The sequence below is a fragment of the Equus quagga genome, chromosome 12 (genome assembly GCF_021613505.1).
Source record: "Equus quagga isolate Etosha38 chromosome 12, UCLA_HA_Equagga_1.0, whole genome shotgun sequence".
Taxonomy (NCBI): Eukaryota; Metazoa; Chordata; class Mammalia; order Perissodactyla; family Equidae; genus Equus; species Equus quagga.
In genome coordinates, this window is record NC_060278.1 from 92,812,878 (window position 1) to 92,839,993 (window position 27,116).

At 42.3% G+C, this 27,116-nt stretch overlaps 1 protein-coding gene across 1 annotated transcript in view; it reads left to right on the plus strand.

Annotated features, from left to right (window-relative positions):
• The first annotated feature begins 8,581 nt into the window (after window positions 1–8,581).
• Window positions 8,582–27,116, plus strand: part of TOP1 (DNA topoisomerase I) — an 85,146-nt gene continuing 66,611 nt past the window's right edge. The window contains exons 1-2 of the mRNA XM_046679563.1: window positions 8,582–8,865; window positions 9,163–9,187. Of these exons, the coding sequence (XP_046535519.1) occupies window positions 8,833–8,865; window positions 9,163–9,187 (58 nt within the window). The 5' untranslated portion in view covers window positions 8,582–8,832. The remainder of the gene's footprint in view (window positions 8,866–9,162; window positions 9,188–27,116) is intronic.

Sequence of the window (27,116 nt, forward strand, 5' to 3'; positions counted from 1 at the left end):
TTGGTCGGGGGGGGGGGGGGGGGGGGGGGGGGGGGGGGGCGCGGTGAGGCTTGAAGCAGCCTGTGGCCTCTTAGAAGCAAAGAAAGGTGTCTCCTCTGAAGGGAGCTTCGTCCTTATCTAATCCAGAATTCCTGCCATATCAGCTCAATTGTGCTAGCACTTTGTCAAAGGGGTTGGAATGATCCATAGGGCTCTGAATTAGAAATCAGCAGGCCCTCTTATTAGATACGCATGTGCCCTTGTCCATCATAAAACAAACAAACAAACAAACAAAACACCTCTCTTAATCCCTGTTTTTTCCAGTTAGTGTATTATGTTCTTCCTCCTGTTTATAGCTAAACCTCTTGAACAACTTGTCTAAACTTGCTATCCTCCACTTCCTCACCTTCTATTCACTTCCTAACTCCGGCCCATCCCTAAAATAAAGCTTTCCTTCTAGGCCCTCCCAAATGACCTCATCTAGTCTAATTACTTCAGATACCACCTTGATGCTGACAACTTCCTGTCCCTCTCCAGGGATCCAAACCCACGTATCCAACTGCCTACTAACATCTTGACGTGGCTAACCCACAGACAACTTGAAATTCAAATGTACAAGCTGAAGTCATCATCTTACCCCCAAACCAGGTCATCTCAAGTGTTCCCTGACTTTGTGATGGCGCCTCTATCCATATCCTTGGTTCCTCCCCTCTCCCTTTCACTGACACATGTAATAAATCACTGATACATCAGCCTTCTGTCATGAATATTCCTCAAATGCACACACTTCTCTCTATCCTCACAGATTTTTTGTGATCAGGGCTATCATCACCATCATTTTTGCCTAGATGATATAGGCCGTCGTCTTTTTGGGGGGGGGTGGTGAGGAGGATTGGCCCTGAGCCAACATCTGTTGCTAATCTTCCTCTTTCTGCTTGAGGAAGAATTTTTTTTTGAGAGTTTTTTTGTAAAGATCGGCTAAAGATCAGTCTTTTTTGTAAAGACCTGAGCTAAAATCTGTTAACCAATTTTCTTTTTTTAATTTATTTTTTCTTCTTCTTCTCCCCAAATCCCCCCAGTACACAGTTATATATTCTGCTGTAGGTCCTTCTAGTTGTGCTATGTGAGATGCCACCTCAGCATGGCTTGATGAGCAGTGCTAGGTCTGTGCCCAGGATCCAAATTGGTGAAACCCTGGGCCACCAAAGCGGAGCACAGGAACTTAATCACTTAGCCATGGGGCCAGCCCCTGCTTGAGGAAGACTGGCCCTGAGCTAACATCTGTGCTAATCTTCCTCTACTTTGTGTATGGGATGCCACCACAGTGTAGCTTGATCAGCAGTGTGTAGGTCCACACCTGGGATTTGAGCCAGCAAACCCCAGGCCGCTGAAGCAGAGAGTGTAAATTTAACCACTATGCCACCAGGCCAGCCCAATATCAGCCTTCTTAACTGTGCTCTAACAAGCCTCCCATCTTGGCTACTTCAAATGCATTTTCTAGGTAAGTAATGTTTATTAAAATGTATATTGATTACATTCCTCCATTGCTTAAAACTCATCAATGGCTCCCCATTGCTCTCAGGATAAATTATAAACTCCTTAACCAACTCAAAAGACCCTGCATGAGTTGGGTCTTGCTTACCCCTCCAACCTCATCTCTCACCACCCCTCCTCACATTTTACCCCTCAGCCACACTGAATTACCAGTAGTTTCCCAATGAACCATAGTCTACCCGATTTCCAAGACTTTGCCCATCTGTTCCCTCAACCTCTAGTGCTCATGTCCCTCACTTGCTTCCTTTTTTTTTTTTTTAAAGATTTTATTTATTTTTTTTTCCTTTTTCTCCCAAAGCCCCCCCGTACATGGTTGTATATTCTTCGTTGTGGGTCCTTCTAGCTGTGGCATGTGGGATGCTGCCTCAGCGTGGCTTGACGAGCAGTGCCATGTCCACACCCAGGATTCGAACCAATGAAACACTGGGCTGCCTGCAGTGGAGCGCGGGAACTTAACCACTCAGCCACGGGGCCAGCCCCCCCTCACTTGCTTCTTTATCCTCCCTAACCTTCCCCTGGCTAATTTATCTTCCCACATTCAGGACTCTGTTTAAATGTCATTCCTACTGGGAAGCCTTGCCTTACTCCTCGATTCTGGCATGACAGCCACTCTAAAGGGTTCCTATAGCAAACATACTGTACTTTATCCCCAGAGCACTTATCACAGGAAGTGACAATTACTTGTTCTCTTGTCTGTCCCACTACCAGGTGTGAGCTCCTTGAGGGGACCTTGTCTGTCTGCCTTATGGCTGAATCCCTAGCACCAGGCATGGTACCTCGCTCATAGTTGGGGTGTGTGTGCAATGGGAACTCTGGGGAAGGAGGGAGGGACAATTACAGAAGTAGGTCTTGGCAGACTCTCAGAGGTAGTAGTCACTAATGTGGAGGGCAGGATCAATTCAAGAGGCTCCAAGGCTTTGAGACTGCCTGATTGGGAGTGGCTGGAGCTATCCACCAAGCAGGGACCATAGAAGGAAGAGGTAGGTTCAGGGAAAAAGTTGAACTCAGAAGCAGAGAACTGTGATGGACACATATACTAGGTAGAGGGGTAAACATTTCTGTAGCTCCCAAAAGAAGTCAAGGCTAGAGATATCCATTTGAGAGGCTATCTACAGAAGTCAACATAGAATCCATAAAACTTCCAAGAGTAGGGTGTATAGAGAGAAGAGAAGGTTGATGGCAGAAAATTTGGAATGCTTACATTGTACAGGGAGAAGAGGAGGCAGAAAAATGGCATTTGTAGAGGTGGGAGAATTCACAGCCATCGGAGCCAAATTGACAGGGCCCAAAGAATGTGCCCCTCCACATCGCTGAGTGCTGCAGGAAGGTGGAGGAGAGTTCAAGGGAACGGGAAATAAAGCAAAAAAGGCAGCAGGTGTGGACCAGCCTTTCCAAATATTTCAAACAAGGTGAGAGGAACAGTGACCCAAGGACAACTTGCGAGGCAGCACAGGGATTCAGAGACCGGGCTCCATGGCTAGACTGCTTGGGTTGGAATCCCAGCCCCACCACTCAATAGCTGTGTGGCTTTGGGCGAGCTAATTTACCCAATCTTCCTAAGCCTCAGTTTCCTGGTCTGTAAAATGGTGGAACTAGCAGTAACCTGTTTCATGTGGTTATTGTGAGGATTAAATGAGATAGCGTAGGTGAAGCATTTAGCACAAGCCAGAGCACACGGTAAGTAATCAATTAATGTGAGATGTTATTTTTAACAAAGTCAAGGGGGGAAATTGGAGAAGGGAGCAAGTGAAGAAGTTGCCATGCAGGAGGGAGAGAAGATGCTGGATTGTGTCAGACTCTGGGGTGGCAGAGAGGATGGGACTGAGGACTCGGAGGGCTGGTTGAGGGCATGGGGAGGAAGATCTTTTCAAAATCCGATCTTGGCTAAGCTGTCACCTGCTGCTTATTAGGGAGGCTGCCACTTTTGTTCCATTTTCTTGGAAAGTCATCCTGAATCAGCCTGGGGTTTTTCTCCCAGAATTTTCCAGTATTTCCTGGAGCCCTGGTTTCTGCCTCTTTGCCTCCCCCTGTCCGCTGGTTCTTGAGTTGGAGGCAGCTGGACATGAGCAGCAGCAGGACATCCCAGCAGCACACCCTGTGAGAGGGAGGTTCAGAGAGAGCTGCTGTCACAACTTCTCCTTGGGCTGTACCCTGGACACAGGCCAATATCCTGCTGTTCCCTTCACAGTCTGCATCTTTACAGTCATTCCACATGACCCGCTTTGGTTAACGATGCATCTGAAACACTTGTAATGGTCTTCTTCGGTCTCCTGACTAATCTGTCTGTCTCCAGTGTCAGTTCTGTTGAACTGTCCCCACTCTGGTACCCATGGTTATTCCCACGCCTGCTCAAAACCCTGTTATAGCTCACCCTGCAGTAGCTCCACTGTCCCTGCGGGAGGCCTCTCCACATTTCCAGCCTCATTCTCTGTATCTTCACATTTACCCTCTGCACCAAAGCTATTCACACCATGAGTCTCTGCCTTTGCATAGTCTGCTCTTCTTCCTGCAATAACGTCCCTTATCTTCCACAGGCTAGCTCCTCCTCATCTTTCAAGGATGGCATCCAACTGGAAGCCTTTCCAGTTGGATAATATTGCCCACCACCACCACTGGTCAGTTGGATGTTTCTCCCCCACCCCAGCATTCCCATAGCAACTGGTGGCTGGCCACCTCTTCTGTGATATTCCTTGTACCTTATGGTAACAGTTGGGGAATATTTATGTCTTGTTACCAAACTAGGAACTCCTCCAAAATGAGGATTAAGTCTTATTAATATCTATATCCTCAGAGCTTAGCATAGTATCTACCTACCTCATAATCCCCATTCTGTTATTCCTCGGGGAATATTGGTTGAATGAATAAATGTCCTTATCACAGAAAGGATGTCTTCTGGCAGGAAGACAAAGGAGTTACGTGAAAGTGGACTCTCCTCCTTGCCCAAGCCACACAGCCAGGCTCCTATATCCTTGTCGTCTGTCCTCTCATTCCGGACTCAAGGGTTGACAGCTTTCTGTTCTTTTTATTCGACAAATTTCAACCTTTGTTGAGCTGTTTCATTACTAGCAGGCAAAGGGTATTTCTGGTTGTTGCTGGGATTGCCAGCCCGAGTCTTCTTTCTAGGATGTCAAGCAGGTTCCTTTCTGAGGGCATCCAAATCTCGAAAGGGCAGTGGGTTCTCAGGCAGGGAGAACTGCCAGAAGACATTACTGTCCAAGAACTGGCAAAGTTGAGACTGTGCTAGCACCCAAGGTCAAAATGCCAGGAGGGGTGTCCAGGTGCCATAACGTGAGGGGACCAGAGCTGGGGCCAAAGGGATAACAGAGGCCTTGAGAATACCCAGGAATCAAGTGTAGATTAGGACTGAGTATTATCAGAGCTCTCCGTCTTAAGTGACCCATCAGAGCAAAAGCAAAAGGGGGAATTTATTTAAAGGTATAGGAAAGGAGTGAAATAAGGCATCAGCAGATAGTAGGAACCAGGGCCTTGAACTCCATCAAGCCTTCTCTTCCTCTTCTCTTGTTTTCTTCTCTACTCTTCCTTCTGTCTACCTTCCCTTCAGCTTTCTCTGGCCCTCTTGGCAGAAAATACCACTAGGGCAGCTCCCTAATTTACATGTTATAGATCTAACTGCAAGAAGAGAGACCAAACCACTCTCTCCTTCTCAATTCCAAAGTCTCAAGGAAGTCACTCTGAGTGGCTCAGCTTGGGTCAGCTTAGGTCAAATGACTGTAGCTGAGGGATGGCAGCATATTTGTACATTTGTGTACATTGTGCAGAAGGACAGGTCCCTGAAAAGCAGAAGTTGTTCAGACAATCCCATAGGTGTTCAGCTCTGGGAGCCAACAGTTGGGCCAAGGTGACAAGAACAATTTCAGGAGAGTCAGAAGCAAACGTGTGGGCTGCATCTTGGGCAACCACCGAGATCAGGTGGCCTGAGGTGCAGACATTCCAAAGTGATCAGTCGCAAAAGGGAGTATGGAAAAAAGGGTTTCTGGGCCTACATAGATTTTGGAGACACTCCGTGCTCTGTCCCTCTTTTTAAGATTCACATAGGTATTAGCATATTGATGACTGTGAGGAGTCCTGTGGGAAAAGACCTGTTTAACTTTAAATCACAACAATGTATGCATTTGTGCATGGAGCCCTTCTGTTAGTGGAATATCTATAAATCATCCACCTTTCCCAGAGTATACTTTGGAAACAGGCCTACAACATCAGCTGTCATCTGCTAGTATTTTTATGGGGGATGAGATGGCCCAGGAGTGAGCAGTCTTGATTTAAAGCGATGCTTCCCAAGCCTCATTTATTTGCCTACGACCTTCCCGGAGTTTGTCTTTTATGTTCCCTCTGTGCTATTTCTTGATATTTTTATTTAAATCAGCCAGCCAACTTTTTTTCAGCCTCATCCTAAACAGTTATATCCTTAAAGTCATGGATGTGATGTGGTGGTTAAAATGTTTTTTCTCATACACATGGAAATGTATACATAACGATTAAAATAAAAGTTTGTCTACGCATTACCTACAATCTTCTCAAGCACTAGTGGTAGATGGCCCATATTATGGGGACACTGGTTTGAAGTGTCAGGAGTCAGAGAGTGGCCATGTGGACTTAGGTAACCAGCCAACCTCTGAGCACTGCCTGCCATACATGCTGGCAGAGAAGTTCAGCCTGTGACAAGACGCCTGGAGACCTGCATGTTTGTGCATGAGGACCATGCGTGGTACGCCATTTTGACGTCTGTGCTCTGTTTTCATGCCTACCCACATCTTCCTTGGAGGGAGCTGGAAAGCAAATACAGATGCTCCCTGGGCTTTAGGGGGTGGTGGTGGAGTAGTGGTAGGAGGCACTGTTATACCTTAAGGCAGTCCTCAAATTATCTTGGCCTAACTGCAGTAAGCACATTGGAGCCACATGCCTCACTTGCTGGCCTGGGATTGATTCTGAGATGGGAAGACTATGAGGAAAGACACCAAGAGCAAGGCAAAACTGAATCTGGTAGCTTGCTTGAGAGAAAGAGCATAGCTTTGAAGTCAAGCAGACCTGAATTTAAATCTGAAACTCAGCACTTACTAGCTGTGTTCTCAAGCAACTATCTTTTTTTGATAGTCTTTTAAAATTCCATTATTATCACAGTTGTTCAGATGAGGAAACTGGGACTACAGAAGTTAAGCAACCTGCCTGAGGTCACACAACTAATATATAGCAGAGCAGAATTCAAACCTAGATTGGTTTGATTTCTATGTTTGCTCCTAACCACTGTACGACCCTGCTTTCAGGCACGCGTTGATTGCACACCTCTTCTGTAGGATCTGTTGCTGTGTGCTGGGGATCAAGTGCTAAACAAGATAGACAAGGTCCCCATCCTCACAGACTTTACATTCACTAAGTGAGAGAGACATAAAATCACTGATTATCCCCATTAGTAACTTAATAGCAATTGTGATAGGCATTACAAAGGAAAAAGAAACTTGATGAGGAGCAGTTGATTTGGGTTGGAAGGGGGAGTCAGAGAGTACTGGAGAGGCGTCACTTTGAGAAAGTGATATTTAGGTTAAGCTTTGAAGAATTCACAAGAATTAACCCCAAAGTGTTTACCACGAGATGTGATAGAGATGATTTCAATTGCCCATAGATGAACACTTTTACTATTTATTTGTAAATGATTTCATAGACATTATTATTCATAGATATTATTACTTAGGATGAAGGTAAAAGGATCAATAAAAATATTAATAACAGTGGAAGTGATCATAGATATGGCAAAATTTACAAAAGTCAAACTTGAATTAAGAAGGTTATGCAGGCCTTTGGCAGCTACACTAAGAATTTTGAACTTTATACTAAGAGTGATGGAAAGTATGATGGGAAGGGGCTAATGGTTACATCTGCATGCCGAAAAGATCACTTTGGCTTCTGTTGGTGTGCAGTTTCCAGAATGGAAACAGGGACCTCTGTTAGGAGTGTATTGTAGTAATCCAAGCAAGAGATAATGCAATCAGCTGGACTAATGAGAAATGAGGGAGAGGAAGATGTCCAGGGTGTTTTTCTAGCTGGGTGGAGGAGGAAGATGATGAGTTCAGCCCTGGAGAAGCTTGTGAGATATCCAAGTGTAGATGTCAGGTAGGAGGTTGTAGGTTACTTATCTGTGACACAGTTTAACTTTAGTAAAGTAGGCGACTTCACAGAGCTATTGTATGTATTCAGAGCGGAGTACTGTAGGAACGGCAGTTCTTTCTCCAATTCATCTCCCCTCTGCCCCATAGCATGCTAGGGATACAGCGGTGGACAGTCAGGTAGTCTTTACCCCCAGGTCTGGTTCCCTTTGGCTCCTTGCACCAGCCCGTTTCTCAGCACAATTCCTGGCTCACAGTCAAGGCTTAATAAATGTATGGAGAATGGACGAATGAAATTAGGCCTCTTGTGACACAGGGCTACATGTACTCAGCTGAAACTGGAGCTAAACCTGACCTTTGGATGGCTGAAAAACTAAAATAAATTTTAGGAAGTGGTTGTGAAATAATCCAGAAGTTGGAAAGCCTGGACAAAGCCTGGGGCTCCTCTTGCAAAGCGGCCTCGGGGTCCGGTTAGCGAGCGAAGGCGAGCTGATGAAAGCTCCGGGGCGGCGGCCGGCAAGTTATTTGCACTCCGAGGATCTAACAAGCGGGCTACCAGCTCAGCTCGGCCCGGGCCCGCAGCGGTCCCGCCGCGGCCTTTAAAGGCCCACCACGTGGCCGCGCTGCCGGCCCCCGCCCGGAGGCGGAGTCTCGGCTGCGCCTGCGCACTGCCTATCAGAGGGCGCCCGGAGTTCTGAGAAAATACTCCGGGAGAGGAAGGGAAGCTTGCTCCGGGTGGGCGGCCGTGGGAGGAGTCCGCTCCTTATGCAAATCACAGAGGCGAGCGAGGGCTAGGGGCGGGGCTTCCGATGCAAAGCCGGGAACGCCTTTGGAAGCGCGAGGGGGCGGGCTTCGCAACCCTCGGCCTCTTTCCGCGAGTCTCTGACGTCGCCGACGTCCCATTTAAAAGCGGCCGCGCAGGCGCAGTGAGCCGAAATGCGAACTTAGGCTGTTACACAACTGCTGGGGTCTGCTCTCGCCGCCTGCCCGGCAGTCAGTCCGCGTCGCTGCCGCCGTCGCCTCCTCAGCCGTTCCGGGAGTCTCGGCCTCGCCGCCGTCGCCGCCTACGCGCGCCTCCGGGAGCCTCCGGGAGCCCTCAGCCGCCTGCACAGGCCGGTGCCGACCGTCCGCATCTCCTCGGCACCCCTCGCCGCCCGCCGCGCTCGCCGCTCCGGCAGACATGAGCGGGGACCATCTCCACAACGATTCCCAGGTACGGCCCGGCCCTCCCGACCCCGGCCCCGCCCCAGTCCTCCCGACCCCCGGCGCAGGCCCTGGCCCAGCCGCTTTGACAGGCCGGAGCCCCCGGCCGCAGGCGGCCGGCCGGAGCAGATCGGCTCCCTGGGCCCCAGGCGAGAGCCGCCAAGTTACACTCTGGGGGGCTGAGTGTACCCCCGGGGCCACCTCATCTCTGGGGGCGCAGGGTGGGCTAGGCCCCCGGCCGCGCGCGCTCGCCGCCGGCGGGGCTCCTGTGCCTGTTGTTTCACATTCCCTCCTTTTCTCTCTCCAGATCGAAGGGGATTTCCGATTGAATGGTGAGTGTGCCCCCCGCCCCGACCCCGGGCCCCCCAGCCGCCGGCCGCCCACCCCGCGCCCGGCCCGAGCCGGGCAGAGGACAGACATGGCGTCCCAGAGACTAAGTCCCAGCTCCTCGCTCACCGGCCCCATTGTTCCCATCGGGCCGCCTCTGGACCCCCTTTCCGGGGACCCCAGCTCCCCCAGATCGCGGCCCTCCCAAGAGGGGGCAACGGAGACCCCGCGTCGCCCGCCGCCGGGCCTCGGGCGGCCTTTCCGGGCCCGGATTCCTCCCGGGAAAGTCGCCTTGTCGACAGTCGGGACTTAGTCTCTGCGCCATTTTCTTTTTCTCTCTCCTCTCCTTTCTGTGGCTGTGTCTCTTTCTCTCCCTCCCTCGGCTCCTTCCTCGGGCTGCCCAGAAGGAGCTTTCTGCGGAGCAGAACCGTGTAAATCACAGACCTCACCCGGGAGGGAAGGGTGGGAGGCTCAGTCGTTACTGTTTTTCCCAAAGAGAACTTTATTTTGGGGGGTTATTCCCTTTCTGCTTCTTGTTTGTTTCCTTTTCTGTTTTCAGAATGAAAGATACCCTTCGGCAACTGTTGATTTTTTCCTTTTTCTTTCTTTCTTTCTTTTTTTTTCGGGTAAGATGTGTATGATAGGAATTAGGGCTCTAAAACGAAAGCCACCCTTTGTGGAGTTCGTATTTTGAGGTTGTTTTGCCCAAGTTGTGTTCTTTGCAAGGGTAGTTGTACCTCCCTTCAGAAAGTTTGCAAGTTCTGTATGGGTCATCCAATGTAAATGTTGGACTCGGGCATACTGAGTTTTTTAAAAAAATTAAAGTATTACTGACTAGAACTTTTCGTGTGGCTGAGGTTCCTAAGGCAGTGTTTTTTAGAGACGCAGTTTAGTGTACTTGTCAGGAGGAAGGGTTGTTGAGCATCTCATCTGGACCTGGTGTGTTGGCCTTTTCTTTGGGGCTGTGGGGAAGGAAAAAAGATTTTATTTAATGAAACAGAGAGTGGCCAGCCCCCACCCCTGCTTCCTGTTCCTTCTTTTTCAGAAGCTGCTGTTTTTCAGGAATCGAGAGCTAGCTTGCTTTTCCTGGATCTTTATGTCTTTGAACCCTTTTCAGCCAAATCAAGGCATTTATTCTTTTGAGTGTTTCCACTTCAGTTACCCAATGAAGATTCCCCCAAATAAAAAGCTCACCCTGTGGGCTTTTCAACTATCCCGTTGATGGAGAAGCTACCCTCTGTAGTGTGCTGGGAATTCCCACTGAGTCTGACGGTACATAATCCTGCTCAATTGAGTTTGGGTTCCGGGAAACTCTCCAATGGGAGAAGCTGATGAGTAGGTTTTCTGATGTTGTAATCAGCAGTCCATCGTGTTAGCCTGCTCTACTGAGAGCAGCCTTATGTTCAGCTTTTGAAGTGGGGCATCCAGCAGGAGATGGTACTCTGTGAGGAGAGAATCTGGTTAAATTAAAGTGTAGCACGTCTTGAGCGCCTGATATGTTATAAGCACTGTGCTTAGTGCTAGAGCTGAACCTTTGGCCACAACAGTGCTCATATCCTCAATCTAGTCTATTGGGGGAGACATAATTAGTTAATTATAAGGTAGGTGCTGGGGCATATGTATACCTAGAATGCTTTGGGAAACTAGGGGACTTAATTTTGTCTGGGGGTGGGGAAATTTCTCAGAAGGTGACTTCTGAGCTAGGTGTTGTGCAAGACCAGGTGCTGAGTGTCAGGAGTTGGAGTATTTCTTAACTATGTTTAGCCAACCTATCAGGATTTTAAAAGAGGTGGGAGATGAGGCCCTACAGTTCAGAAAGCTGCAAAGAGTATAGATATGTTTCTTTGGGATGTGGGAGCAAAGAAAGGATGTGGCAGATGAGGAGGCAAGAAATCCTTTTGACCTCTCTTGGAGGAACGTAAGATCTTAATACAGAAAAAGTGTTATTTTGACTTTCAGACTGGCCTGAGTAGGTAATGTATTCAGTATTGAAACAGAGTTTAGTCTTCTCTCTTGGAAAGTTGACTCCCATGGTTCTCACCTAAATTATACAAAGGAACTATTAAATACTTGAATGATTGTGGGCTGGGTGGGTTATTGATCTTTACTGCCATTTTTATAGAGACTAAGTAAACTGGCTATATGGACTTTCAGGATGTGTTTGTTTGCTTGTAATAGCAGTAATTGCTAATATTTATTCAATGCTTACTGTCTGCCGGAAGCAAATCTCAGCTGTTTCTGTGGATCATCTAATTTAATCCTTGGAAAGACCCTCATGAGTTAGGTTCTGTCATCTCCTTTTGATAGATGAAGAAACTGAGTCTTAGGTATATTTACTAGCTTGCCCAAGGGTAGTGAATTGGGCGCTCCAAAGCTTACAAGCTTAGCCACTATGCTATATATATGACTCTCATATGAAGAAATTAAAAGCTGCACTTCTCTACTTTCTTACAGAGCTGAAAGGCGGGAGGGAAGGACTTGGTAGTTTGTCACTTACTTGCTTTTTTTCTAAATCTACCCCTTCAAGAGAAAAAGCACGTTGCCTCCCCACCACCCTAAGGGTCTGATACTGGAGTAATTATCTTTGTAAATATTGTTTAGAAGAAAGATGTAGTGTTAGTGACTGTGTGCTTGCTCCATTAAGTAATACACTGGTAACTAGAGATTGACTTATGGAACTATGAGAGACAGTTTTTAATAACTAAAAATCAATGTTTAATTATGTTCAAGTATGTTGTTATTGATCTTTGTATTAAGAAGAGTTTGCTTAAGCATGATTTTAAGTGGACCTAACCCATCTTACAGGTTAAATGTGCAATTTCATATATTAAAACATACATCCCTCATGTTGCCTGCCCTCATCCCCTAAGATCTAAAAGATTTTTTGCCCTTTGGAGCTCATTCTTTACAGTAGTTAAAACTGTTGCTATTCATATGGAATTTAGAACTTTCTGGTCACACTCAATTGCTGGGAAAATCTGTTATTTGTGAAATGTATTTATATTAAAATATTGACAGTGAGCTGCAAGTTTCAGGAGCAGAATTCATAATCTCTTTTACCTAAGTGAAAAGACTTCTTTTCTCAGTGTTGGTACCACTAACTGTAATGGGGCTGAGATGTTATTACAGTACTATGCAGACTGCTGAACTGTCTGGAGAGTGGATAATGGTAACATCAGGTTGGGGGTTAGTGATCCTTTTGCTGTTTCAAGAACTTGAAGTTTTTGCCTGTCTACTTTGGAGTTGTGGGGTTCTTTCCTCCCTGGCATGAGCAAAGTATAGTGCTTAATTCCATTAGTGATTATTCTAAGAAATGATAACATTTGGGATCATGGTTTGACATCATCTTGTGATGATTCTGGTTAGGTTAATGGATTCAAATTGGATGGGGGAATTAAGTAGAAATTGTTTCTGATGCTAACAGATAGTTGTACTTCTATGCTGTTGGGCACAGGTTGGGGGTGGGTGGGAAGGCTGAAAATGTGGCTATCTGAAAATTCCATCACATTTTTTAACTGCAAACTGATGGCACCTTCAAATAAAACTTGGCACATCATCCTACTCAATCCAGAAACACTTAAGCATTGAACTCCAGTGTTGTCTTTCCTTCCACTGCAGCTAGACTCCTTGGGGCACCTTTTCAGAATTAGTGAGCTGCTGTAGAATCTTTATACCACACTTAGACATTAAGCAGAGTTGCTTATCAACATGTGCTTTTTCAATTACCAGCATATCAGAACTCACAAATTTTAGATTCTGATGTTCCTCGTAAAACAAGAAAATTCAAGAGTTATTAAAGGAATCAGAAATACCTCATGGTGTGAAAGGTGAAAACTAGATAATATTGCTAACTGTCGCTAATTCATACTTTTCTTTGGTAAGTGGATAAAGTAAAATGGAAAATAGGAACCCAAGGTCAGTCCCCAAATCTCCTTTTAACCAGTAGTAGCAAAAAAAGAATTGAGTCTGACGACTTCTTTAACATCAGCGCAAAAATGGGGAATGGTGAGAATTTGAAAGAGCGATTCCTTAATTTGTTCTGGGTCTTAGTGAATTAGTATCCATTTATACATTATACAAGTACCAGGGATTCTTAACATGTCTTAAAGCTTATATTCCAAAGTAAGGCTGTTAGGGTTTTTTTTGGTTTGTTTTTGGCATGGGGGAGGGGGTGTGTGTGTGCAAAAAGTGTCTGCCTTTGAGTCTGTAAATGTGTTAGAGAAAACTTTGTGTTGTGTGTTAGTTATAGTAACAGTTATCCTCTCCTGCTAATGGTATAGGAAATGATTCTGTTGTACTTTTTGTAGGTATTTCATTTTATGAGCCTTCAGATTATACTGAAATTGTGTGTATTTCGTGTTAGTTGGGTGTGAATGCATATGTACATTACAGATCTTTAACAACTTTTGCCATACTTCCAGTGCAAAGTTAAAATGATTTTCTTCAAACACAAAGTTGTTTCCCCGGAAGTGTGTTTTGTGAGGGAATGCTTCCTTCTCATGAAAGTATGTTGAACTCCAGTAAAGTTCTAGATTCCCTTGGAAAAATGGATTCAAATATAATTATTTACTTTTGAGTGAGGCTTTAGAAGTGCTTGAAATGAGTGTATGATGTAGCACCCTGAGGTTAAAAAAAACTTGAAAGAACAGTAAAATATAGTCAATTTGTTGTATTAGGAAGTGGAAGAGAGTCAGTTGAGTGACTTTTCTGTGTCCTGTGGTTTAGATTATCTGACTGCCCCTTAATTATTTTGAAACTTTGCAAATGAAACTTTGCATAATAAGGGCATTTGGGCAAACAATTGAGAATTTGGCTTCTTAAGGTAAAAAGTTTGGGATGAGGGAGGTTCCTAACTGGCCCATAAGAAGTGAATAAGGTATTGTGTTTAAAGGAAGCTTTCAGATTGTGTTTAAATTTTGAGTAGTAATAGTTGGAAGAAGTCTCCTTCTATTTCCATGCCTTGAAAATCTGAAGTTTCAGAAGCAACTTTCCATCCGCATGGCTCCAGGCCAGTAGCTGAAGTAGGAAATCTAAAATAGAGGCCATCGGCATGGAATAATTAGCATTTTGCCAACCCCCGCTCTTCCCCCACAACCTGCCTATCTAGGTGTGCTCAGTGTGCTCTGTGTTGATAGCCCAGGGCTTGGGTACCGTGGAGGGGAATAAAGATGGAGGGAGGGGGGCACAGTAGCCTTAGTGTTGTTAGGTGGGAAAAAGCGTATCGTGGAATATTTGTTGGCTATTCATAGTATTTTTGTAGTGTTATAGGAAATAACAGTTTGCTGAAATGATTTAACACCAAGTAGATATTGTTTAACATGATTTTTATTCTGTATGTTCAATAAAGAGTCAAATATTTTTCATACTGGGAGAGAAGTATCTTTGTTGATTATCTCAAGTTATCTCTAGAGTATATAGATTATAGTATTATCAAGCTAGACCACCCATTATCAAAGTTTGTATTAAGTATCTTTATCTCTCATTTATGTCTCTAAATTTAGTAAAGAAAGAAACTCCAAGGGAGATAGGCAACTTAAGTTTTTAGTAGGTATTCATTTTTAATATCCTGTCTTAAGTTTTTAGATCCACTCAATTATCTCCCTACTATCTTTATCTTTATGAACTGTTATTGAGAATTTTCCTGAAATGTATGTAAATATTTTTATTTGCATCTCCCTTCTGCCCTCCCCTGTAGATTTAGGGTAGAGGTGCATCTCTCCCGGGTTGTCAGTTCTTCTCTGAGCCTTTGAAGTTAACTTTGCTTCTGTGGATTTAAGGAACCCAAGAACTCAGTTCATTAGCATTCCTCAGATACACCTTGATCAGCTCCAAAAAGTGTTAAAAGCAATCAGCATTATTGGGGACTTTAATTCTCTTGTCTTTGTTGTTGTTGTTGAGGGCAAGTTTAATAGATCCCTGGCTATTCTGGTATCTTCCTATATTTTTAGAACAAAAACGAATCAGCCAAACCTTAGTCCCAATATTTTTTTGTAGTTTTCTTAGTGTAACCTAGCAAAGATAGCTTGCCTGGGACCTTTCTTGCAGGAGAAGCTGTTTGGAATTTAAAAAAAAAAAAAAAAAGTTTTAAGTGGAAGGCTAGTCCTACACTTGAATACACTAGAAATGCACCCTTTTGCCACTTAGTCCGAATTTTAATCTTGCTACCATATATGAATGCCCAGATTTATAAAGATTGATAGGCAAAATACTGGTTGGGCAGAAGACTTACCTAGCAGGTTTCAGGATCAGTGAATTAGGGGATCTCATTTGCTAAGAGACCCCTTAACTCTACCAAACTCCTATAAGGTAGCCGCTTTATTTCTTTGTAGTCAGCTGTCTGAGCTCTTGCTCAGCAGCAGAAGGGTAAGTGGGAGTAAGGGAACTAATTTTGAGAACTTAGTAGACACCATATTTTTGTCGATCTGAATTTAATGGGAATAGTACAGATTGCATAGGTTTGTGGGAGAACCCGAGACCAAGAAAGGAAAATTTTTCTTTTTACACGTTCTCACCTCCCTTTTTTGGTAGAATACTGCCTTGGTCCAGATTCCAGAAACCTCACTCAGGCTGTAATTGGAAGGCTTCTGTCTAGTACAGGTGTCACAGCCTGCCCTTAATTATCTGCTGATAGACATAGCTTAGACCCCTTCCACCTGGAATGTTAGGTCTTCAGGGGATGCTTTGGTGTCAAGGCTGGAACCAGATTGATATTGAAGGTTATAAGTGATGAAGAGGGAGGCTATGGAGAGAGATTATGCTCTTGAGCAGCTGTGGCGAAAGAGAGATTAGGAAGAGAAATAAGAAAAATCTGGGTAAGTCCCTGTTCTTAGTTGTGAAACTTGCCCTGGCCACTATACCTTGTTTTCTCGTCCATAACAAGGATATTTCTGTGCTTCACAAGCTATTGAGAATTAAATGAATATGTGAAGGTACCTCTCTGCCCACATTTTAAAATTTAAACTTTGGTCAGACAGCTGCTATTCTGAAAAGGATCTTTATTTTGAATGTTAGGTTTCAAGTAGTGATGTTAGTGACTCTTTGCTTCCTTCACTGGTATTCCCTGTTAACATTTTAAATCTTCATGACATTTACACAGTGAAAAGTAGCATATAACTGGAGTTGGTTGAGTCTTTACCTAACTAAACTGCATGGCTTGCTGATCTCCTTTGACTGTTAAGCAATCACTGTAAAATAAAAGGTGGTGTATCTATATCTAGGTTTCGGCTAAGTAGAAGCCAGGTGTCTGTCTGGTTCCTCCTTTTCTAAGAATAAGTCTAAGGCGATGGTCATTGTTGAAAGAATGTCTTCCAGCAGTAGAGAAGATGGGCTTAGAAATGAAGGAAGTGTAGGGATGTGGCTAATTTCTCAGGACTTTGATATAACTATGGATTTTCTATTAAAGATACCCAGGGCTTATATTTCACTTATATCTCAGTTTAAAAAAGAAAACGATACCTAGAGCTTTACCTTTTATATGCATTTAATAAATGAAATGCCAAGTTCATTATTTATGATTTTTTTTTTTTAAACCTCAGAACTCAGTGTGTCTTGTGTTATCATGTTTTTTCAAAGGTGACTATTTTACTTCTCCCTCAAAACATTTTTAAACTGAGAAGACTCAAAGCACTTGAAAGTTACCTTAATTTTTCATTTATTCAAATGGTTCCTTAAAGTGACCAACTCGACTTCTTGTGAAATAGTAATTCTTGGGAACAAGAATGCCTTAAATAATAAAGCTTAGGCATGGGAATCTAAGTAGTGAACTCCATGTTAACAGTTGTGTGTGAGTATAGGCATTTGAGAGATTCCATGAAAACACTTATCTAATCAACAGAAATTTCAGTAATGGCTCGTAAGTCTAGGTAATGCTGATTATTGAATTACCTTCAATTTGTTATTTTGGAAGTGCTCCTTGAAAATAAACCAAAGTCATCTAGGGATGTGTTCACTAGTGTCCATTTGATTGAGTCAAATAGACTTAGAGCTCTTATACCTTTTGATCAGAAAGATGATCAAGGAAGTTTCACAATAGGAGCAGGCTTCAAAACTAATACTCAGTTAAAAGTAGGCCAGAGAATATAATTTGGTAGGATAGAAATTACAGAATAGTGTGCAATTTTAAAGAGTCTTTAAAAAGATAAATCAGGAACATATAGTTCTTAAAGTATATGGAAAAAACCTGTGGGAAGGTGAATATTTATTAAATACTGCCTGGCTATATTGCCCTCAGTATGTGAGAGTGTCCAAAGTAGGATTGAATAAAAGTCTTCAAAACTTGGGTCTCTCTCTCTCTTATGTCATGTATTTCTCTGACCCAGAATGTGAGTAGTCTTGGGGCGAGGTGAGGGTGGGGGATTGTCCTTTCCCCTCTCCCCACACCAGGCAACCATGATATAGTGGAGAGGACAGAATCTCCATGAGTCAAAGGGATTTGAATTTGAGTTCTTGAGCTTCTGCTCAATAGCAAGGTCTTTGAACAAGTTAATCTCCCAGCCTTCGTTCTTCACCTGTAAACTAGCTCTAATACTTCCCTCCCAGGATTGAAGATTAAAGAGTATTTGAAGATCACTTTAGGAAAGGTAAAGCTTAGAGCAAAATTTTTAGTTCCTTACAATTTAAAAGAACCAACCAAACAAAGCCTGAATACCTTTTTCAGAGATTGCTTCATTAGTCTTTTGTACGAAGAGAGCATCTTTAATTTCTTTGAATTTGGGTATTGTGAGATTTTACCCCAGAGGGAGGGTCACTGGGGAGGCTTGAGTACAATGCTGTTGCTGTGCATCTGAGACAGGCTGGCTCAGGAGGGTACTACTGACTCGTCTTGACTTTGGCTGTGTATAAACCACTTTGTTTCTTGTAAGTTAAGTTACAGTTTAAGAATCTTTGGCAGGGAATAGCTTTTACGCCTTTGCACTTGGGATGGTGTAATATTTAGAGATCTACTTAGGAAGCTAAAAATTTCATGTTTAATTGCAAATGTAAAATTTAAGTTGCCATATTCATTCATTCAAACATTCAGAAAGTAAATACCAGTAACGACTAGACACACATGAACAAGACAAAGCCATATGGTTCTCAGAACGAACACTTTGTAGTCAGTATGACATAGGTCTGTATACTTGCTTCCTCTAGAGATTCCAGATTTTCCTTGGGCCTCAGTACAAAGGCTTCTGTCATACCAGGGTGAATAGGGATGGAAGGTACTTTCTGGCAGTTAACCCTTCACTATCCATGAAAGAGAGTGATGTCTCCATTTATTCGCAATCCTAGGAGGTGTTTTTTTTCTTAAAGAAATTGGAAACCTAGGCCCCTCCATTTCCAAAGATAACCAAACTCGTAACTGTTCTAGAAAAAAATTTGGGGGGCGGTATCTATAAGCTTATTAAACCTTTACCTGGAATAGAAGAAGAGTTTAGTTTGAGTACTGCGTATTTATTTCCCATTATCTTTTTATTAGACACTTGTATTGCACGAATTTTAGAAAAGTAGTTTTCAGGTTTCCCTGAACCAGGTAGATTTGTCAGTGACTAGAAATGTTCACATTCTGTGTGAGATCCATATGACAATAGCTAATTCAGCTATTTGCTTGAAATAGTTTAAATCCTTGAACTGAATTGCCTGAAGTAAAGTGTGAAATCACCATCTTCATAAATTTGAAGAACTAAAATCTTAGAGATTAGACTCAGTACTTAAAGTCCTGGAAACCTAATTTTATGAAAGAGTTTAAATATATTACAGTTAGTTACTAATCTATGAAGTGTCTTGATATGGGTAATACACAAAAGCTGTTAAACTCCTCAGAGGAAGGTTCAGAGTACATAGTGGTATTACTCATAGTGATTTGAATAGTACTAGAAAAGTGATCAAGACTAAATGTTGGGCTTACCTGTCCCTTATTCTTACACTCACTACGTTTTCACAGGAATGGATGCACTGTCAGTAGTTCTTGCTGTTTAACATCAGAAATGCATCAAGAATCTCTCAAGGAATTGATCATACCTCAGGATCTGTTTTTTAATTTTTCATGGTTTCATTTTGCCAGGAAGAAAACAAAAAGGGAGAAATGGAACACAAATTGGGTAGTCTGTAACTGCTGGCTTCTTAGACTTGACTTGCAAACTGAAAGCTCTCCGAGGCCAGGCACTGCAACTCTGAGAAGACCCCCAGTTAGCTCCCTTAGCAGTACAAAAGTCCAGGGCAGATAGGGTGGGCTCAGTGAAGGTCCAGCTGGTGATGGTTTGACCATAATTATTACATTTTTCCCCTTAAAAATCAGATCACCTTCTTCTTCCCTTGAATGCAGTGATATAAAAATGGGTACCAGCAGAACTTAATAGTCCTTTATAGGTGTTAGCACCACCCTACACTCAGAATGTCTATTAATAGAAGTGTCCTTGTTTTCTGTGGGGAAGTGGATTCTAGTTGGGCAAACAAGAAGCTAAAATTTTTCCTCCTTATTATCCTGAAAATACTATAGAACTTCTTTAGGACTGGAGCTAACCTCTAGAATTTAGATGTCAGATAGTGTTTGTGTTGAGCTCAAATTTTTAGGGGAATAGTTTAAAATTATAGTACAATATGATGAAATGTGTCCATAAGTGACTGAAAACATAGTAAAAGTGTTTGCATAAGTAAGACTAGCAGAACATCAAGCAGAATCCAAACTGATGGCACATATGTAAGTATGTATGCCAGTAGGTGCTGTTGTACAAAATTAAAGATAATTTTGCTAAGTACCTTTATTGAAAACTTGATTTTTTTTAAAAGGCCTTCTGCAGAAACCCTATTTCCCAGTAATAAAGTTCAGTGTGCATGCTTCTCCCACCACTCTACAATCGTGTTTTGTTCTGTTCAAGTATTCCTTTTTACCCTGGAATGCCTCTTTAGTCTTTAGAATTTGGTACAATTAAGGTAAGTATACCTAGTACTTATTTTTTACTACTTATTTTTACTACTTATTTTACTTATTATTTTTACTACTTATTTTTAGGAAGACACTAGGTATTGTAAACTTGAAGATTAGAAACATCTCAGAGCCTGTTTCAGTATTGAAGGCATAGTCAAAGATTGTTTCCTGGGAAGTCTGTCTGCAATCACCACTTAACTCCAAGCCAGAAGTAACTACTTTTCTCTGGCTTTCACTGAGCCTTTCTTGTCCTCTTCCAGTTTGTCATTCTAGTCTGGAGAATTTTACATGTTTTGCTTACTTATTAGGAAGTGGGCAAGAGCGCTGTCTCATCCTCTTTGGTCAATACAGATGCTTTCAACAAAAGTTTAAGTTGTGAAATGGGAACCCCTCTCTCTCCTACTTACCAGCTGGTTGAAGATCAAGTGAGAGACATTGAGAGCTTTACGCTAAGTTTTCATTGTTCTCAAGCTAATATGCATAAGACTCACCTGGGAGTGCTTGGTAAAAATATATATTCCAAGTCCTGTGCCTCAAAGTTGATTCTGTAGTGGAACGTACTGAGAAATCTGCATTTTTAATATATTTTTAACAATCCCAAATGATTCTAATTAATACAGGTGACCCATAAATCACCTTTGGAGAAACTGATCTATCTGGAGTTTACTATCTTATTTGGTTAAGGTGTGTGTTTTAGTTCATTTGATTGAGGTACTGCATTGGTTTAGCCTACAGGATTTTTTAAAAAGGTCCAGAACAGTGTTTTCCAATGTATGTTTATAAAGCTTGATGCTTATGCCACTATTTAATTTAAATAAATATCGTCTACGTTTCAATGAGCATTTACCTAAATAACAGAGATAGTTAACTGCCTTTGCAGCTGTTTTATTATGTGTCTCATCAGAATCCTAATCCTTTCTCCTACTTCCATGTCTAACAAGCCATTATTTGATCCTGAAGTCATCTTTTAGGATTGTATGACTGAGCAGGACACAAAGAGCAGTAGGTTGTTTTCATACTGTTATTCCTAGCATAGTTCAGGCAGGGCTTTAGAAGGTAAGTAGAGGTATCAGCGTAGTTTAGTGGAATGCTGAGAATCTAATCTATGGAGGTCACTACCTTTAGATTAAATTAGGGGTCTTTAGCTTCTGATGGCCTTGATTGACATGGAAGGATTTGAATAGAGCAGTGGTTCTTAAAGTGTGGTTTCCTGATGAGCAGCATCAGCATTGTCAGAACCTGTTGGAAATGCAAATTCTTGGGCCTCATCCAGACCTACTTACTGGCTGAAACTCTGGAAGTGAGGGCTCAGCCATCTAGATTTTAAGGAGTCAACCAGGTGATCTAATGTGCACTAAAGTTTCAGAACCAGTGGAATAGAGTAAGATTTGAAGTTCACATCTTGGTTTGAGCCTCACATTTTTAGGAGGAATGAAAAACAGTTAACAAAGTCCACATGCTCACTAGTGAAGTGCAGGCTTTGGAGTTAAACTTGAGTTCAACTCTTGTTAACAGAGTGGCCTTAAAAGCAAATCACGACTCTGATCCTAGTTTTCTCATCTGTAAAAATAGAGATAATAGCTACCTCAGAGTCAAAAGAGCACCTAATAATACCTGGTACTACTATATTCCTAAAGTCAAATAATTGACAAGAATAAGATAAGTTGACTGATCAAAATAAGCTTCTGGTCAAATTCTTTAATCCTGACATTCATATGAAGTCTAGAACTAGTATTGTAGTAATTCAGCCTCTTAAGCAGTGTTCCTTGTTTTTTACAAGTCCCGTGGCTGGGCCTTGATACTTGTACTTCCTTATAGTTATGAAATTGGAGTAATTCATAATGGGAGGAAGGTCCTCTGGAACATAAAAAGGAGCCAGTTACATGATTACAGAAAGGCTTCTAAAGAACATAAATGTGTTCAGGCTTACTCATTCCATAGCTAGTCGCCTAGAGAGTGAGCCCGTGCATTTCAAGGACAGTCAATAGTGATACTCTAGATAAAGAGGGCTCCTTGGTTGAGTTAGTAATAGGATGCATGAAGCAACGCATTAGCAACTTGACGACACCTTTATCGCCACATGAGGTGTGGACTTGAGGGCATTTTGAGTCCCATGCCCAGTGGAAACAAAGGCAGCTTAGACAGAGCTGTGGATTCCTGAGTAGCACAGGCAGGAGGTTTGTAGTCACTTTCACTACTTCTCAGACATTAAGGGCTCACTTAATAGTAGCAAAAGAGGACAAGCCTGCAGGAATGGGCCTGTCCTAATTGAGCTGGCCTGAGAAGGTACATTTTCAGGTTAGACAAGTCCTTTTTTCTCTTTTAAGTTCTGCCTCCCGGGAAAGGAGAAGCATTTTCAGTGCAGGGATGTCCTTGTGAAAATGTGACTCACTGCAGAGGAGTATATGAAATGCAAATACCCACCTTAAGGGTCTTGTACTGGTTAATTACTTTCAAAGGCAGGAGTAAAATGTTCCAACTTTGCCTTGTATTTAGAGAACAAAGATGAGTTAGTAAAATGGATTTGTTTTCCATACTTCGGGATCCGGACTGGTGAACCCTGGGCTGCTGAAGCAGAACGTGTGAACTTAACCACTGTGCCACTGGGCTGGCCCCTATTTTACTTGAATTTAAAATAGCTACCATGTACTTAGTGGCTGCTATATTGGACAGCACAGCTCTGGATAAAATTTAGATAAGAGTAAAGAGATTCAGGTTTAGATTTTGCTTGGATTATGGGTGGTTGGAGCTCTTGGAACTTAAAAATCCAAAACAGGTTTGAATTTGGTGTGTTATGAGTTTGAATAACAGTCTTCCTTCTGTATGTCTACAGTGCCTTATTCTGAGTGACCTGCTAAGAAATCTTATGACTGGTAGGTAAAGTTGTATTTACCAACGCTGTTGGAAGTTCGGACAGGTCTCCATTTTACTTGACCCCTTCAGTGCCACACAAAGATGAACATTTAAGGTCCTTTGAATAAATTTTCATTTTCTCTCAGCAACCCTATGAGGGTAGGTCATGTCTATTTTGTAATCGACAAAGCAGGTTAACTTATCTTTATTTACACCTTTATTGAACATCATCCTTTAAAAAATGGTTGGTATCAGCCTACAACTTCATTTGAAATTGCAAGTTTTTAGCATGTTGCTAATAGCAAGTTAATTTATATTTGTTAAATTGTAGTCAGTAATAAGTGAATGTGTGACTATAAGTGGTAGAGAATCTGAGATTGTAGGCAAGCAAACAGTGCCCAAGAGGTTAACTAAGCCAGCTTCTACACCCCATCTAGGGTCTTCCACTCATTTGCATGCTCATAGTGAATGTAGACTGCATCTTACTTATAAGTAATCTAGCCCACAGTTAACTAGACAGTGTTAGTCTGATGGAACAAAATGGGATTTTGTAGCCTTGGCCACTATGAGGAACACTGACCTAGAGTGAGGTCTCAGAGAACAACTTGAGTAAATTGCTTCAAGACCAGGGACAGATCAGGTCCAGTGTCCTCCAGCTTTAGCCTCAAATTATGATGTTATTTTTGCATTGGGAAGAGGAAATGGAATAGGGATGAAGTAAATAACTTATATTTGAATATTTACTATCTCCACTTTTGAAGAAACTGAGGCTCAAGGCTTGCAGTTTGTGAGTAAGCCACAGAGCTGGGAGGCTAATCCAGGCCTATCTGATTCCACAGCCTGATTCTTAAATGTGACAAGGTAAAGTTCTTAAATGTAAAATAAGGTAAAGGGGAGCCTTGATGACTCGATTGCCTCGAGCTACTAGAGCTACTCATGTAGTATCAGACTAAGGACTCTGATTTCTCATTTACAGTGGATCTTTACCAGACTAATATCATTGACTAATAGGCTCTGTTGCACTTCAAACTAATGTGTAATCCTTTTGCTGTTAAGGAAAGCTTGCCTGCCTGTGCAGCAAAGATGCCTGGATAATTTATTTCTTAGCAGTTCAGCTTGTGCTTGGAGCCAGTTATTCCAGAAATCAGTAAAACTTGTGTTTATCTGAGTACTCAAGAAAAAAGATCTTTTTGTTAACCAGGGATTAACTGGAACCCCCCCCCCCCCCCGGCCCCGCCCTTGTTTTAGAAGGATCTCTGAAGTCTGCTTATTTATTGAGTAATTTCATTGAAGGTGGTTAGCACTATGTGAACAAGTACGATGTTGTTCCTACTTCAAGGGGGATAAATAACAAATTTAACCAGCTTGCTGCTTAAGAAGCAGAATTAGCAGTGGGCTCAGCATTGGCCTCCCCTTCACAGTTCTCATTCATGTGACTGACTTTGTCTAGTTTTGCAGAGCCGGAGTGAGTTTTAACCACTTTTAAATCAAGTTGCTTAATGCTATTCATGGGCTGTTTGAAGGAAGGAGAGAGGTGAGAGCCAGGCTTAGCATGGGTGTCGTTTAGGAGAAAGCTGAGGAGTTAGAGAGGAAGGGAATCATAGGTACAGCAGGAAGGGTGTTCTTCACTTACACGCTGAGTTTAAGAAGGGCATCTCTCTCTGCAGGGGGCATTGGGGTAGTTTCTGGTCGCTATTAATTAGTGCAGGGTTCTGCAAACTATGCCTTCTTTTGTATGGCCCATGAACTAAGAATGGTTTTTATGTTTTTTACTGGTTGGGGAAAAAATCAAAAAGAGAATATTATTAAATACACCTGAAACTAATATAATGTTATATGTCAATTATGCCTCAATTTTAAACAAGAGAGTGTCATTTCATGACACAGGAAAATTATATGAAATTAAAATTCCAGTGTCCGTAAATAAAATTTCATTGGAATGCAGCCATGCTCATTCATTTATGTATAATTTATGGCTGCTTTTATGCTACACTGGCAGAGTTGAGTACCTGTAACACAGATTGAATGGGCCACAAAGCCTAAACTATTTACTACCTGTTCCTTTACAGAGAAATTTCTCTGACCCCTGGATTGGTGAGGAGTGCCAGTTGCTTACCTGACTGAGTGGCGCTTGTGTGTATCACAGAAACTCTTTTCATGTTACTTGGTAGCGTCTAGACCCCAAAGGAATCTGTATAAGCCCACTGTCAAAAGTGTACTGTGTGAGCTTGCAGCTTTATTAAATCTAATCCATCTCTTTTCTAGTCATTCATTTTCCCAACTGAGTCCCACTGTCAGGACTCAAGTTGCCTGTTTCTCTCTAAGCATGGCTGTGCCAGCTGATGTCCAAACAACAAAGAAAATTTCTATTCTAAAGAGCCTGACTACCCTACTCTTTATAAGTTGGGTAACTGTGTCACTCCTTATGTAGCTTTTCCTTCTTCCTTTCACATAGGAGCTGGGGGAGTAGCAAGTGAAAACAGCCTCTTTCCTCCTCAATTGTAGAGACTCAATATTCTCAGCTGTAAATTAAAAAAAAAAAAATCCCCAGGGGCTGACTCAGCACCTTGTGCCTGCCTTTTAAAGGAACAGAGAGACCCAGTTGAAATAGAAACTGAAAATAAAATCAGTAGCATGTCCATTATTGCAGGTGGCTGGTATTTGGTATTAATTATTGTTCAAAGGGCCAAGAAACAACAAGGTGAGTAATTTCAAGATATGATTCTGGACAACATAGATTATAGTCACCTGGAGAGCTTGTGTTACAATACACATATCTGGGGATGATCTAAGTCCCAGGTCTCATATACAGTAAAGTTTGAGAACCACTGCACTCCCGCATTTAAAATTTTTCTTTTTACCTTAATCCATTTGAACTAAAAAAGTTTTTAAAGGTTATAACATTCTTGTGACTGGAAGTGTAAGGGGTCAGTAGAGGTTACTTTACAGATTAGAAAACTGAGAACAGAGCAGAGAAGTAAATTACCTAGGACCCCATCAGGATGTGGCATAAAAGACTTGGAGTTGCTCTGAGGTTGTCTTACCGTTAGAACGTGGAATTGACTTTTAAAATGTTATTTAGTTCCCGGCATAATAATGTAACAGTGACAGCCTGTTCTGGCTACTAGTTGTTTCTAGAAATGCCAGCTCAGAAGACGTTCTTTTTTATTTTATTTTATTTTTTATTTTTTTTGAGGAAGATTAGCCCTGAGCTAACTGCTGCCAATCCTCCTCTTTTTGCTGAGGAAGACTGGCCTTGAGCTAACATCCGTGCCCATCTTCCTCTACTTTATATGTGGGACGCCTACCACAGCATGGTGTGCCAAGTGGTGCCATGTCCGCACCCAGGATTTGAACCGGCCAACCCCAGGCTGCCGAAGTGGAACGTGTACACTTAACCGCTGTGCCACTGGGTTGGCCCCTCAGAAGACCTTCTTATAGTTAACTAGATAACGTATACTTTTTTGAAGACAGTTTTGTGGTCCCATCCCTTAAATCTGAATTCTTTTTTTGTTTTTTATTTTTTAATGTAATTAATTGGTCCCTGGGAATGATGAACTTGAATTTAAGGAGCATAAAGGAAGGAGTAGGATGGGAGAGAAGGTTGTAAAATAAGTTAAAATAGGGTGCATAGGCAGGAAGGGGCTGAAAAGACAGATTAAGGTAATTGTAGTGTTGTAAAAAAATAAAAGTAGTCAAGGAAATTTAAATGCGGAAGTGGACTGGAAGAGAAAACATCCTCTGACCATTTAACCCTTTTTTGTGTGGGATTGAAGCCTAAAGCAAACCAGTTGGCTACTTCATGTTGTGTCTTTTCCAGGATATCTGGCTGCTAATCTCAGAGTTGTTGATGTTTAAGAACTAAGGAAAGTTCTCTTAGATGTTTTTAAGTTAATTTTAAGGCATTTCTTCTGAACATGTAGACACTTTGGAAAATGTGGCAGGTTTTAGAAATTTGAAGTTGTGTTGCAGAGCTGATAAAAACATAATTGAAAATGCTAGGCTTCTATCTTTGAGCAACTCTGTCTTTTAATGCATTGTACTTCTAAGTTTCTGATGATGAAATTTTACCAAGTATTGAATATTGAGGAGAAAGACTTAAGCACTTTGCAAAATAATTGGCAACTTTTATTTGATTAAATTTGACCCCTTTTTTGACCTAACTTCTTAGGAAG